Source organism: Triticum urartu, chromosome 6, assembly GCF_003073215.2.
Source record: "Triticum urartu cultivar G1812 chromosome 6, Tu2.1, whole genome shotgun sequence".
In the NCBI taxonomy this organism is placed as follows: domain Eukaryota; kingdom Viridiplantae; phylum Streptophyta; class Magnoliopsida; order Poales; family Poaceae; genus Triticum; species Triticum urartu.
The window spans coordinates 572,308,882-572,323,625 of NC_053027.1; the positions used below are offsets into that span (position 1 = coordinate 572,308,882).

Consider the following 14,744-nt stretch of genomic DNA (forward strand, 5'->3'; position numbering starts at 1 on the left):
CCAATTAGGAGTGTTCACTGCAGTGTAAATGATGAGGTTTACGCAGCCAGTGTAATAATCCCTTGTGTACTTAAACACTACTGGCGGGGAGAGTTAGCGTCGCCCACTATGTAAATGCATGCAACTCTGCATTTTGTCTCAAAAGAACGCATGCCAGTTATTTCAGATAAAGAGCAATGCAACTGTTAAAATTTGACTGTAAAATGTAAATTCATCCAACCATATCACACCTAGAGCAGCACATGAGAGACGCTAACCATGATTTCACTAGACAAGCACATCAAGGCTCATACGATTTCTAATTGACAGGAATTTAAAGTAATACATGCCCCTGGAGCGTCCTCGCTACATTCAGGCTAAGGGTGCGTCATGCCTCTCTCAAACTCCAGCACTGAGATGGCTCCTTCAGGGGGCTACCTAAACAGCACATCTAAGGACGGGTGCTAGCGAGCGATGGCGGCACTCGGTTACAGACTCAGTCGACGAACGCTGACTTGTAGTGGGGCACCTGGTTACAGGCTTAGTCGACGAACGCTGACTTGTAGTGGAAATCGTCGATGGTCGAGTAGATGTGCCCGACATCGACGTGGTAGTCGATAGCCTCCCTGCATATCAGAGGTTAAGCTTTATTAGCCAGCAGCAATACATCATCGTGTGTCCGGGTTCAAGAGAGGTAGAGAGATGGGCTTACTTGATCTTGAGTACTGGTAGCCTGAACCGCTTGGCAATGTCATCCACATGAACGCCATGGTCACTCTCGCTGTAAAATTAACCAGGGTGTTTAGAAAGGATGAAAAATAAATCATCAGTGATGTAAAAATGAAACAATATGCAGAGTTAGGACAGGCAATGGACCAGGCTTTGGTGGCATAGATGCCAAGCAGAAAGACAAGCATCCTACAAGGCAAGGAAAGGAAGGAATGGTGGATGCACAACTCACATGTTTGCCGGTTCACGGAAGACATTCAGCACCTGCGTGTAGAAATCTGTCTCTGATCCGTTTGTTCCACTGGTCACTGGTGCCTGCAGGAATGATTGAAATAAATGATAACTGACACCAGGAGAGTTGTATTGTTTCATCCATTCAAGCATTGCAATCACAGCTTACCAGGTTGGATTTCACAGAGGGTGGAGTGGCCGCTTCGCTCAATCTGTTGGAGAATGGAGTTCCCACAGAAGAATTGGTGTGCGCAGGACTGCCAACCTACAATTAACCATGATTATAACAACCATTTAAACCAGGTATTCTTCTAACAGAGGACAAACACATAGTTCTCATGGGAGTATCCGCATCGAACATTGGTACTACAATGATCAGGAGCATACCTTTGATTTTGTGTTCTCTATGTGCATCCGTACACACTGAATGAAATGCAGCGTGACCTCGTTGTAATCAGTTATAGGCCTGAGATGGAAAAGTTATATCCAGTTAGCAAGCTTCAATACATCAGATCAGTGGAACAAGACCATAATATTTTTGCAAATAAATACCTGACTGCAAAAGCCGTAGCACGCTTCTTGTCCTGAACTCCCTTGAGGCTACCGATGACAGCAACGTACATACCATTCCTTTATTAACAAAAGAAGTATTAGAAAAGGGTGGTGATCCTTCAGAGAGGAAGGCAGTAACTTTCCTCAACAAATAGTGATTGTGTATGCAGGACAAGCAAAAAATGAAGGTTACAAGTAATACGTACTGAATAGCAGCAGTTTCAGCAGAATCTGCAGAATCATTCACCCTGTAAAACATATCGAAATTGACAAAGATGTTAAACTGATACCTATTGCAGACAGCAGATGCTATCAAGTATGATCAGCCTCGAAGCTCTTTTCTAAATCCTAAAATAGTATTACAAATCATGAGCTTGTAAAAGTACTAAAAGTTAATGATGGCATAAACTATACTTAACCACAAAGGCCTTCACAAAACAGGCCAATGTTAGGCTGCTACCATAATGAGCCTAATGACAGCATGTCAGATATTTTATACTATTCCCAACAGCCACATTTTCTTTGCTAATATATCATTAACTAGCAAAAGAAATGTATACTTATATATTAATCTTAGCCAAAGTTAAGGACTGAAAATGTAAGCATTTTACAGTGATCTATCTACCATATGTTAAATGGGTGATTAGTCAGGGATGGTAAGATATTTGCATATTTCCATTATTGGACTGCTTGCACACTGATAAGAGCAACTATATTCCTAGTGAAAACTGAACCTACGGTTTGACAAATCAAACAACAGCCAGCAATGACAACTGAAGCACATGAGATCTTTTATATTCTCAAAGGCAGCAGAAACTATAATAATATCTCATTAGTACATGAATCTCAATAGTACAAATATATTATGCTTAGCCAGGGGTAAGAATTGAAGTGTTTCACAGCAATATACACCCCCCCCCCCCTAATAAGCAATGCCTTTCAAATGGTTGATTTGTCAGAGATGGTAAAGTAATTGCAGATCCCCACTATTGAATTGCTTGCATTGTGATGAAAGCCAAAGTATTTTAGTGATGTATATTGGTAGATTATGCTTGTCAGGTGCTACAGACTGCAAATTTTAAGCGTTTACAGTAATTTATCCCCCTGCGATCCCTCAAATAACCAGAGATACCAAATAAGTTTACTAATTTAGCATGTTAAGCCAGCTGCGCTGACAAAAAAAATCAAGTGTTTCAGAGTAACATATCACCAAAATACAGTAGTTAGTTAGTCAAATATGGTGTCTATGAACTTGCAAAGTTGCAATAGTCAACATTATACTGACTCGAAAATAAATCAAGCATTTCACAGTAATATATTCCACTAATGTCCCTCCCTCAAATGGTTAATTAGTGAGAGATGGTAAAGCAATTGCACTTTTCCCACAGCCAACATCCAGCAATGGCCACAGGAGCACAAAGGTCTAAACCTGTGTCCTAAACCACATCTGGAACTCAATTACTGAATTAATCTTGCCCTGTCGTACCAACAGCCAACAGTATTTCTATCTATTAGTGAAGATTGAAGTCGCAGCATTAGACAAATCCCACAGCCAACATCCAGCAATGGAATCCAAACAAAAGATGCATCTGGAACTGAATTAAAAGTTGGAGATTTGCCGAGATGCGCTCACCATCTGATGAAGTCGATGCGGCCGGTGCCGTCGTCGAGGGTGAAGGAGACGTCCGTGTTCCGCTCCGCCTTGCCGCTCACCATCCCCACGAGCCTGACCTGCAGATCCCCCAGCCCAGGCCACGTCAGTCCCGACGAACAAGCAACCGAGGAGAAGCGCAAGGCGGGTGGGCCCTCACGTTGGCCGTCTCGACGCCGTCGACGACGAAGGGCGCGCCCTTCTCGCCGGTGCCGGCCAGCTGCGCGTCCGCGATCTGCTTCACCGTCAGCGGCATCGTGCCCGACGCGCCCCGGAACTGCGACGCACAACCGAGAGATCTACATCAGGAAACCGGCAAGGATCCGGCTCGCAAGAAAGCGGGGACGGAGGAGGGGAGGAGGGCCGACCTTGTTGGGGGTGGAGTCGGCGGCGGCGTTCTGCGACGCGGTGAACTGCGACGGCGAGAAGGCGTCGACCTGGCTCGAGAACATCATGGCTGCTGGCCCTCTCTCCGGTTTCCTTCCCCTGCTCCGCTCTGCTCTCGGCTTGGCCGGACGGATGGATCTCTTCTGGCGGCGGCGGCGGCGGTGGTGGTGGCGTCTGGCGGGGAGGGGATCGGAGGAGGCCGGGAATAAGAGGGGCGAGCGCGGGAGATTCGGGGGGAAATGCGCGGGAAATCCACCTCGCTTCCCGCCAGTTCTCGGTCCGGCGGGCTTTGGCCTCCGTTGTTGGCTGACAGGTGGGTCCCACTGCACATGAGTCAGCTGCCAGCAGCCAAACCTCAAAAAAAAAAAAACTGCCAGCAGCCGGTAAGTTAAAAAAATGTTTACTATGTAAGGGTCAAAAAGAGTTATAACCAAATATTCCATCCTTCCCAAATATAAAGCGTATAAGGATCTCTTTTTTTTCTAAAGGATGGAAGCCATATATTTGGGGCGTCGAAATCTTCTTCTTCCTGCACCCACCGGCGACGTGCCGTGAGCAAACCTCTCATACCATAGCAGTACCACTGTATTGTTTGTTTGGTATTGGAGTTACAAATATATTTTCTATACATTTTGTCAGGTTAAAAAAAATGATCCTACGATAAAATATGTACGCCTTCTGTATTGGAAACATTCAAGCAAGACTTTCAGGTTAGAAAATATGTTTATTATGTTATGTTAAAAAGAGTCTTTTGCATGTATATAGAATAATAATGCTAAAAGGTACACCGTGTTACAAAATAGAAAAGTCTACTATCTTGGGATGATTTTGTGCTTTGAGGAACAATATAAGAAGACATATTTTTGTTCTTGCAAAAAAAAAGAAGAAAAAATGTTTATGTTGGCAATATTAAACCAGGCAAGTAGTCTTCAATTGTTTATGCTGGAATTATTTGTTTTGATCATTTTAATATACAGAAGATATGTGTATTTCCTCTCAAAACATAAACGAAATTTATTGTAATTACAGAAATATAAAATCAGCCTACACAACATTCGAGCCCAGCGACAGATGTTCTTCATGGAAAGCCCAATTAGTGATTATTCCAAAAGTGCTGGACCAGTGTCCACCTCCCAGCCCAGTTAAAGTGGAGAAGCCCATAGAGCGTCTGAACAAAAATGCTATCGGATTTCTGCGGGAAACCGGTAACAGAAATTCTCTGCGAAAATAGGATTATCGCCAAGATAAAATGGAGGTGAAAAATAGGATTTGGAGATGGGAGGTATCGATCCCCCTGCCTTTTATAAGCCGTATAAATGCTCTACCATTTGAGCTACATCCCCATTGATGTCTATTATACTAATCCAAGCTAATATTAATATCAATTAATTACTTTTGACTAAAAATAATCAATCCCCAGTTAGAATTTTCCTTTCCAATATTTGCATTTCGTTTCTTTGTGTGAAAACCGTGGCTCTAATGCACGGGACGGCTGGTTGTGACAGCCTCCCCTTTTTCTAAATAAATCGCTATAACTAGAAAAAAAAATTGAGGCAAGTGCTAAAAAACGCCACCGAAACACTAAATAGAGGATTAGACTGTTTTGGGACAACTTGTGATTTGAGATGATATTTTCTATTCTCTAGAAAAAAGACAATATTTTACCTGGTATTGGCAATCTAGACTAGGACCTGGAGACAATATTAAGGGACTGTTTGAATATGACGATTTTATTAAGTCGGTTTTGCCTATGTGTTTATTGTTGTAACTAACAAAAAATGTATTTGATTAGCATAGAAAATAAAGAGAACTTAAATTGTAAAGCTCGGAAACCGAGCTTGTGGAAAAATAATAATTTAAGGTTTCTCAGTAAACCGGTTTGGTGCATCTTTTACGTACGTGTTTACCATTCCCATCCATGCGATATTATATGCATAATTATCTTTAACGTAATTATTAACAAAGTTGGTTTTACAAAAGGTTGTACCGAATGTGTTTTGTTAAACTGGTCCCTTTTTTAATTGTAGGTATTAAGATAGCTGACCGCCCTTGCCACCCGGTAGAGTGTGTTGGGATTAAAAGTGAGTGAAGAAAATAGAGATGTCGGCCGTGCGTTGGTTTAAGACCAAAGTTCACAGAGGACGAATGGGACTAAAATGTGCACCCTTGCTTGGCCATTGTTGTTTGCTGACAAATGGGTCTCAGTTCACAGTCATGTTATTTATCAAATGGGACTAATAAGTGAGATTTAATAAGGTATTTTTTATCAGTAATAATAGAAAAGTCATTTATTGCAAAGTCCAAAAGAAGGAAATAGAGTAACTGTGATCTACATCGAGCAGACCCTAACCAAACTCAGATGATGCAAATGTGCATCATCCATACGTGGACACAACCACCCTACTGAAAACCGTGCACACCCCAAGACGTATGTGCCAAGAGGGAATGTTCCTGTGGCCCGACGAGGATGTCGGTTCCTCTGAGTGGGGGTGTATGTGATAGTCTGGCTCAATAGGGACGATAGACTACTCATATCTATAAGGAATTCCTTCTTTCCTGGGAGCCCATTTGGAAAGAACTCCAAAGTTAAGCGTGCTCAGCGTGGAGTAATTTCAGGATGGGTGACCGACCAGGAAATTGCTCCTGGTTGCGCACGAGTGAGGACAAAGTGCGCAGAAAAGACTAGTATTGATCTGTGGGGCCAGTCGACGGGTGTGTCCGGGGCATTACAAGTTGGTGTCTGCCAAAGAGTTAGTATGCGTAGCCAAGAACATTTGCCGACATATGTGTGACACAAGTCACAGAGCACCGGCAAGAGAGGATTGTACCGCTAAAATCTCACATTGGAGACGCTCTGGCGATACCACACGTCCATCACTAAGTGTACATCGATGGTAATTCTAGTCATGGCCATCGGCCCCGGACAATACACCACTAGCTAGTCTTCACTACAACTCCATGGCCGCGATTTGCCGCCACAAACTCATCCGGACCCTGGGCCGCTGACCAACATCGTCGGCACTGCCGCAACGTACCACTCTACAATGTCACACCACCATGATCAATCTCGGCCGTTACCTGCTGCCATGCACCGCCTCCATGCCTAAGCCACCCAAGATGGAGCAAGGCAAGAGAAAAGCCAGAAGCGATGAGGCCACGCAGGACAGGTAAGTCCTCATCCCAACCCCACCTCGGTCCCACTCCTTTCCCCTCAAGGCCACATCTAGGTAGAGGAGTGGGGGCCCACCATTTCATTTTTATTTTTCTTATGTTTTATGTCCTTAGTGGCATCAATGAGGTGGCGGCTGTGATGGCGTGTTGGAATAAGGTCTTTATGACTTCTACATACCTCGACAACGTGCAATCCGATGTAGACGAAGGGCTTGTGAGAGTTTTGACGTCATATTTGTTGTCTCTCTTTGGATCTTGGCAGTTGGTGTGTCTATCAAGGAGAGCAATAGATTGGCTATCAGTGTGGCGACTTTGATGCCTTATTCTGTGTTGTTCTACGGTATGGTCTGGTTTCTCCAACTCTCTAAAGCGGTGGTGTGATGGATTACAAGCTTGTACCGCGTGGGTTAATACTCTAACCGATGTTTCTTCAATGATTTCTAGATATCGTCTCAAGCCACACGTGGCTATTGTGGTCTAGTATAAAGCATGACATGGTGATGGCATTCACATGTATCATTTTTTTCCTTACTGTTGGTTTAGGGTAATTTTTAATCTCTGATGGGCGGCATACAATCGAAGAAAGAAGAGGATGACTAGCATGATTTTTTTTTTGAACAATCACCGGGGGGGAGAGGATCCCCACTCACCGGGGGGGAGAGGATCCCCACCTGAATATATTACTCAAAGGTGCCCGAGGGCAAATTGCAGAATACATTATAGATTACAGCGAGAGGAGAGGTACAGGCGCCAAGACACGGCAGCCTCCCTACTAACGTGGTCCTTAAATCTGAAGGACCAAAGCGTGAAATCGGAGATAATGTTCCGAATAGTATCTAGGGGGGAGTGTATCTCGTTACGGAACACACGAGCGTTTCTGGAACCCCCGTGTCGCCATACGAGGGCGACGCGGGGGTGAGGGGGCGAGAGAGTATCCCAGATGAGGTCGATGCGGTTAGGGGCCTGGAGTCCCAGTATGGACCAGACCTGGCCCGTGCATGGGCAGAGTAGAGCGAGGTGCGCCGCATCCTCAGAAGACAAGTCACATCGAGGGCAAGACGATCCTAAGGTAATGATCTTGCGATGTAAGTTCGCCATCGTGCTTAGCCTGTCACGGCAGAGGAGCCAGCCGAAGATCCTCACCTTGATTGGTGCCTTGGATCCCCAAATGTGCCCAGCGTTGAGGTCAAGCTCATGGTCGGAGGAGAGCAAAGAGTAGGCGCACCTCGAGGTGAACAAGGAGCCGTGGATGAGGAACCTGTCGTCGGGCGCATTGCTTGTGGTAACATCCTGCAACAAAGACAAAACAGACGCAAGCTCGGCAGAAGCCACATTGGTTAGGCGGTTCCGCAGAGTAGCGAGTAAACCATTATGCATGACATGAGATACCAAGACAGAGGGAGTAGTGGAGTGAGAGAAAAGGTGGGGGTATTTTTCTGCAAGCGGAGTCGGCAAGAGCCAAGTGTCGAGCTAGAAGAAAGTGGAAGTGCCATTGTTAGTAAGGACGAAAGAAATTTTACGAAGGTGGTATAGTTGTTGGTTAACGATTTTCCAGAGGTAGGGGGGTTTGGTGGCCTAGATGTGAAGTCAAGAGAGTAGTGTTGAAAGAACCAGTTGACCCAAGGTAGGTCAGGTTTTTGAAGCCCAAGGTAGGTCAGGTTTTTGAAGAAGTTTGAAGGCGAATTTCATGAGAAGGCAGTTGTTCTGGAGAGCCAAATTTTTTATACCAAGCCCGCCAGCCATCTTGGGGGTGCAAACATTTTTCCAAGCGATAAGGCATTTTGCCCCGGAGCAATTTTCATCTGCGGCCCAAAAGAAGGATCTACGGATGGAGTCTAGTCTTTGGATAGTCTTCTTGGGCAGCCTGAAGATAGACATAAAGTGAGTGGCAAGGGCGTCTAGGGTGGAGGAGATGAGGGTTAGTCTGGCTCCGCCGGAGAGAAGTTTGGCTGCCCACCCGGAGAGGTATTTTAGAAAGCGCTGAATGATGGGTTCAAAGGCCGATGACAGGAGTCTAATGTGAGAGAGTGGGAGACCTAGATAGATCCGGGGGAAGGAGGATAGGTCACATCCGAAAGTTTGTGCGATGTTAAGGCTGGTTGTGTGGTCCGTGTTGAGGGGCACGAAAGTAGTCTTGTGAAAGTTAATAGAGAGGCCGGTAGCGAGGGTGAACTTGTCAAGGATGTCTTTAAGCGTGGTCGCAGCATGGCTAGAGGCGCGGGCAATGATTAGGGTGTCGTCAGCATACTGGAGCACAGTCGGTGGTCTGTCATTGTAGATCGGGTGGCATAGTGTAGGGGAACGTAGTAATTTCAAAAAATTTCCTACGCACACGCAAGATCATGGTGATGCATAGCAACGAGATGGGAGAGTGTTGTCTACGTACCCTTGTAGACCGAAGCGGAAGCGTTGACGCAACGTAGAGGAGGTAGTCGTACATTTTCCCGATCCGACCGATCCAAGCACCGTTACTCCGGCACCTCCGAGTTCTTGGCACACGTTCAGCTCGATGACGATCCCCGGGCTCCGATCCAGCAAAGCGTCGGGGAGGAGTTCCGTCAGCACGACGGCGTGGTGACGATCTTGATGTTCTACCATCGCAGGGCTTCGCCTAAGCACTGCAACAATATGACCGAGGTGGAATATGGTGGAGGGGGGCACCGCACATGGCTAAGGAACGATCACGAGGATCAACTTGTGTGTTCTAGGGTGCCCCCCTACCCCTGTATATAAAGGAGCAAGGGGGAGGCCGGCCGGCCCTATGGGGCGCGCCAAGGGGAGGGGGAGTCCTCCTCCTAGTGGGAGTAGGACTCCCCTTTCCTAGTCCAACTAGGAAACAAGAGGGGGAAGGAAAGAGAGGGAGAGGAAGAGGGAAAGAGGGGCCGCGCCCCCCCTCCCTAGTCCAATTCGGACTCCCCATGGGGGGGGCGCCACCTCCTGGGCTGCTGCCCTCTCTCTCCCCTCAGGCCCAATAAGGCCCATTACTTCCCCGGGGGGTTCCGGTAACCCCTCCGGCACTCCGGTTTTATCCGAAATCACCCGGAACACTTCCGGTGTCCGAATATAGTCGTCCAATATATCAATCTTTATGTCTCAACCATTTCGAGACTCCTCGTCATGTCCGTGATCACATCCGAGACTCCGAACTAACTTCGGTACATCAAAATGCATAAACTCATAATAACTGTCATCGTAACGTTAAGCGTGCGGACCCTACGGTTCGAGAACAATGTAGACATGACTGAGACAAATCTCCGGTCAATAACCAATAGCGGGACCTGGATGCCCATATTGGCTCCTACATATTCTACGAAGATCTTTATCGGTCAGACCGCATAACAACATACGTTGTTCCCTTTGCCATCGGTATGTTACTTGCCCGAGATTCGATCGTCGGTATCCAATACCTAGTTCAATCTCGTTACCGGCAAGTCTCTTTACTCGTTCTGTAATGTATCATCTCGCAACTAACTCATTCAGATCCATATGTATCTTGCAAATCTCTATGTCTCCCACCTGGACTAGATCCCGGATGGAATTGAAGCGTCTCTTGATGTGCTTGGTTCTCTTGTGAAATCTGGATTCCTTTGCTAAGGCAATTGCACCAGTATTGTCACAAAAGATTTTCATTGGACCCGATGCACTAGGTATGACACCTAGGTCGGATATGAACTCCTTCATCCAGACTCCTTCGTTTGCTGCTTCCGAAGCAGCTATGTACTCCGCTTCACATGTAGATCCCGCCACAACGCTTTGTTTAGAACTGCACCAACTGACAGCTCCACCGTTTAATGTAAACACGTATCCGGTTTGCGATTTAGAATCGTCCGGATCAGTGTCAAAGCTTGCATCAACGTAACCGTTTACGATGAGCTCTTTGTCACCTCCATATACGAGAAACATATCCTTAGTCCTTTTCAGGTATTTCAGGATGTTCTTGACCGCTGTCCAGTGATCCACTCCTGGATTACTTTGGTACCTCCCTGCGAAACTTATAGCAAGGCACACATCAGGTCTGGTACACAGCATTGCATACATGATAGAGCCTATGGCTGAAGCATAGGGAACATCTTTCATTTTCTCTCTATCTTCTGCAGTGGTCGGGCATTGAGTCTGACTCAACTTCACACCTTGTAACACAGGCAAGAACCCTTTCTTTGCTTGATCCATTTTGAACTTTTTCAAAATCTTGTCAAGGTATGTGCTTTGTGAAAGTCCAATTAAGCGTCTTGATCTATCTCTATAAATCTTTATGTTTAATATGTAAGCAGCTTCACCGAGGTCTTTCATTGAAAAACTCCTATTCAAGTATCCCTTTATGCTATCCAGAAATTCTATATCATTTCCAATCAGTAATATGTCATCCACATATAATATCAGAAATGCTACAGAGCTCCCACTCACTTTCTTGTAAATACAGGCTTCTCCGAAAGTCTGTATAAAACCAAATGCTTTGATCACACTATGAAAGCATTTATTCCAACTCCGAGAGGCTTGCACCAGTCCATAAATGGATCGCTGGAGCTTGCACACTTTGTTAGCTCCCTTTGGATCGACAAAACCTTCCGGTTGCATCATATACAACTCTTCTTCCAGAAATCCATTCAGGAATGCAGTTTTGACATCCATCTGCCAAATTTCATAATCATAAAATGTGGCAATTGCTAACATGATTCGGACAGACTTAAGCATCGCTACGGGTGAGAAGGTCTCATCGTAGTCAATCCCTTGAACTTGTCGAAAACCTTTTGCGACAAGTCGAGCTTTGTAGACAGTAACATTACCGTCAGCGTCAGTCTTCTTCTTGAAGATCCATTTATTCTCAATTGCTTGCCGACCATCGGGCAAGTCAACCAAAGTCCAGACTTTGTTCTCATACATGGATCCCATCTCAGATTTCATGGCTTCAAGCCATTTTGCGGAATCTGGGCTCACCATCGCTTCTTCATAGTTCGTAGGTTCATCATGATCTAGTAGCATGACTTCTAGAAAAGGATTACCGTACCACTCTGGTGCGGATCTTACTCTGGTTGATCTACGAGGTTCAGTAGTATCTTGTTCTGAAGTTTCATGATCATTATCATTAGCTTCCTCACTAATTGGTGTAGGTGTCGCAGAAACAGGTTTCTGTGATGTACTACTTTCTAATAAGGGAGCAGGTACAGTTACCTCGTCAAGTTCCACTTTCCTCCCACTCACTTCTTTCGAGAGAAACTCCTTCTCTAGAAAGGATCCATTCTTAGCAACGAATGTCTTGCCTTCGGATCTGTGATAGAAGGTGTACCCAACAGTCTCCTTTGGGTATCCTATGAAGACACATTTCTCCGATTTGGGTTCGAGCTTATCAGGTTGAAGCTTTTTCACATAAGCATCGCAGCCCCAAACTTTAAGAAACGACAACTTTGGTTTCTTGCCAAACCATAGTTCATAAGGCGTCGTCTCAACGGATTTTGATGGTGCCCTATTTAACGTGAATACGGCCGTCTCTAAAGCATAATCCCCAAAATGATAGCGGTAAATCAGTAAGAGACATCATAGATCGCACCATATCTAGTAAAGTACGATTACGACGTTCGGACACACCATTACGCTGTGGTGTTCCGGGTGGCGTGAGTTGCAAAACTATTCCGCATTGTTTCAAATGTACACCAAACTCGTAACTCAAATATTCTCCTCCACGATCAGATCGTAGAAACTTTATTTTCTTGTTACGATGATTTTCAACTTCACTCTGAAATTCTTTGAACTTTTCAAATGTTTCAGACTTGTGTTTCATTAAGTAGATATACCCATATCTGCTTAAGTCATCTGTGAAGGTGAGAAAATAACGATATCCGCCACGAGCCTCAATATTCATCTGACCACATACATCGGTATGTATGATTTCCAATAAATCTGTTGCTCTCTCCATAGTACCGGAGAATGGTGTTTTAGTCATCTTGCCCATGAGGCACGGTTCGCAAGTACCAAGTGATTCATAATCAAGTGGTTCCAAAAGTCCATCAGTATGGAGTTTCTTCATGCGTTTTATACCGATATGACCTAAATGGCAGTGCCACAAATAAGTTGCACTATCATTATCAACTCTGCATCTTTTGGTTTCAACATTATGAATATGTGTATCACTACTATCGAGATTCATCAGAAATAGACCACTCTTCAAGGGTGCATGACCATAAAAGATATTACTCATATAAATAGAACAACCATTATTCTCTGATTTAAATGAATAACCGTCTCGCATCAAACAAGATCCAGATATAATGTTCATGCTTAACGCTGGCACCAAATAACAATTATTTAGGTCTAATACTAATCCCGAAGGTAGATGTAGAGGTAGCGTGCCGACCGCGATCACATCGACTTTGGAACCATTTCCCACGCGCATCGTCACCTCGTCCTTTGCCAGTGTTCGCTTAATCCGTAGTCACTGTTTCGAGTTGCAAATATTAGCAACAGAACCAGTATCAAATACCCAGGTGCTACTGCGAGCTCTAGTAAGGTACACATCAATAACATGTATATCACATATACCTTTGTTCACCTTGCCATCCTTCTTATCCGCCAAATACTTGGGGCAGTTCCGCTTCCAGTGACCAGTCTGCTTGCAGTAGAAGCACTCAGTTTCAGGCTTAGGTCCAGACTTGGGTTTCTTCTCCTGAGCAGCAACTAGCTTGCCGTTCTTCTTGAAGTTCCCCTTCTTCTTCCCTTTGCCCTTTTTCTTGAAACTAGTGGTCTTGTTGACCATCAACACTTGATGCTCCTTCTTGATTTCTACCTCCGCAGCTTTCAGCATTGCGAAGAGCTCGGGAATAGTCTTATTCATCCCTTGCATATTATAGTTCATCACGAAGCTCTTGTAGCTTGGTGGCAGTGATTGGAGAATTCTGTCAATGACGCAATCATCTGGAAGATTAACTCCCATCTGAATCAAGTGGTTATTATCCCAGACATTTTGAGTATATGCTCACTGACAGAACTGTTCTCCTCCATCTTGCAGCTATAGAACTTATTGGAGACTTCATATCTCTCAATCCGGGCATTTGCTTGAAATATTAACTTCAACTCCTGGAACATCTCGTATGCTCCATGACGTTCAAAACGTCGTTGAAGTCCCGATTCTAAGCCGTAAATCATGGCACACTGAACTATCTAGTAGTCATCAGCTTTGCTCTGCCAGACGTTCATAACATTTGGTGTTGCTCCAGCAGCAGGCCTGGCACCCAGCGGTGCTTCCAGGACGTAATTCTTCTGTGCAGCAATGAGGATAATCCTCAAGTTACGGACCCAGTCCGTGTAATTGCTACCATCATCTTTCAACTTTGCTTTCTCAAGTAACGCATTAAAATTCAACGGAACAACAGCACGGGCCATCTATCTACAATCAAACATACATAAGCAAGATACTATCAGGTACTAAGTTCATGATAAATTTAAGTTCAATTAATCAAATTACTTAAAGAACTCCCACTTAGATAGACATCCCTCTAATCCTCTAAGTGATCACGTGATCCAAATCAACTAAACCATAACCGATCATCACGTGAAATGGATTAGTTTTCAATGGTGGACATCATTATGTTGATCATATCTACTATATGATTCACGCTCGACCTTTCGGTCTCCGTGTTCCGAGGCCATATCTGCATATGCTAGGCTCGTCAAGTTTAACCTGAGTATTCTGCGTGTGCAAAACTGGCTTGCACCCGTTGTAGATGGACGTAGAGCTTATCACACCCGATCATCACGTGGTGTCTGGACACGACGAACTTTGGCAACGGTGCATACTCAGGGAGAACACTTCTTGATAATTTAGTGAGAGATCATCTTATAATGCTACCGTCAATCAAAGCAAGATAGGATGCATAAAAGAATAACATTACATGCAATCAATATAAGTGATATGATATGGCCATCATCATCTTGTGCTTGTGATCTCCATCTCCGAAGCATCGTCATGATCACCATCGTCACCGGCGCGACACCTTGATCTCCATCGTAGCATCGTTGTCGTCTCGCCAATCTTATGCTTCCACGACTATCG

The 14,744-nt window shown here is 44.9% G+C and overlaps 1 protein-coding gene across 1 annotated transcript; it reads right to left on the reverse strand.

Annotated features, from left to right (window-relative positions):
- Positions 1 to 160: 160 nt before the first annotated feature.
- On the reverse strand, positions 161 to 3,753 carry LOC125515619 (replication protein A 32 kDa subunit A-like). Its single transcript, XM_048681129.1, has 10 exons — positions 3,511 to 3,753; positions 3,303 to 3,419; positions 3,125 to 3,222; positions 1,698 to 1,739; positions 1,492 to 1,569; positions 1,327 to 1,405; positions 1,109 to 1,204; positions 941 to 1,023; positions 692 to 760; positions 161 to 605 (listed from the first exon to the last, which is right to left on the reverse strand). The coding sequence occupies exons 1-10, from the start codon at positions 3,595 to 3,597 to the stop codon at positions 521 to 523; spliced, it is 834 nt and encodes a 277-aa protein (XP_048537086.1). The 5' UTR covers positions 3,598 to 3,753; the 3' UTR covers positions 161 to 520.
- Between the last annotated feature and the right edge of the window lie 10,991 nt (positions 3,754 to 14,744).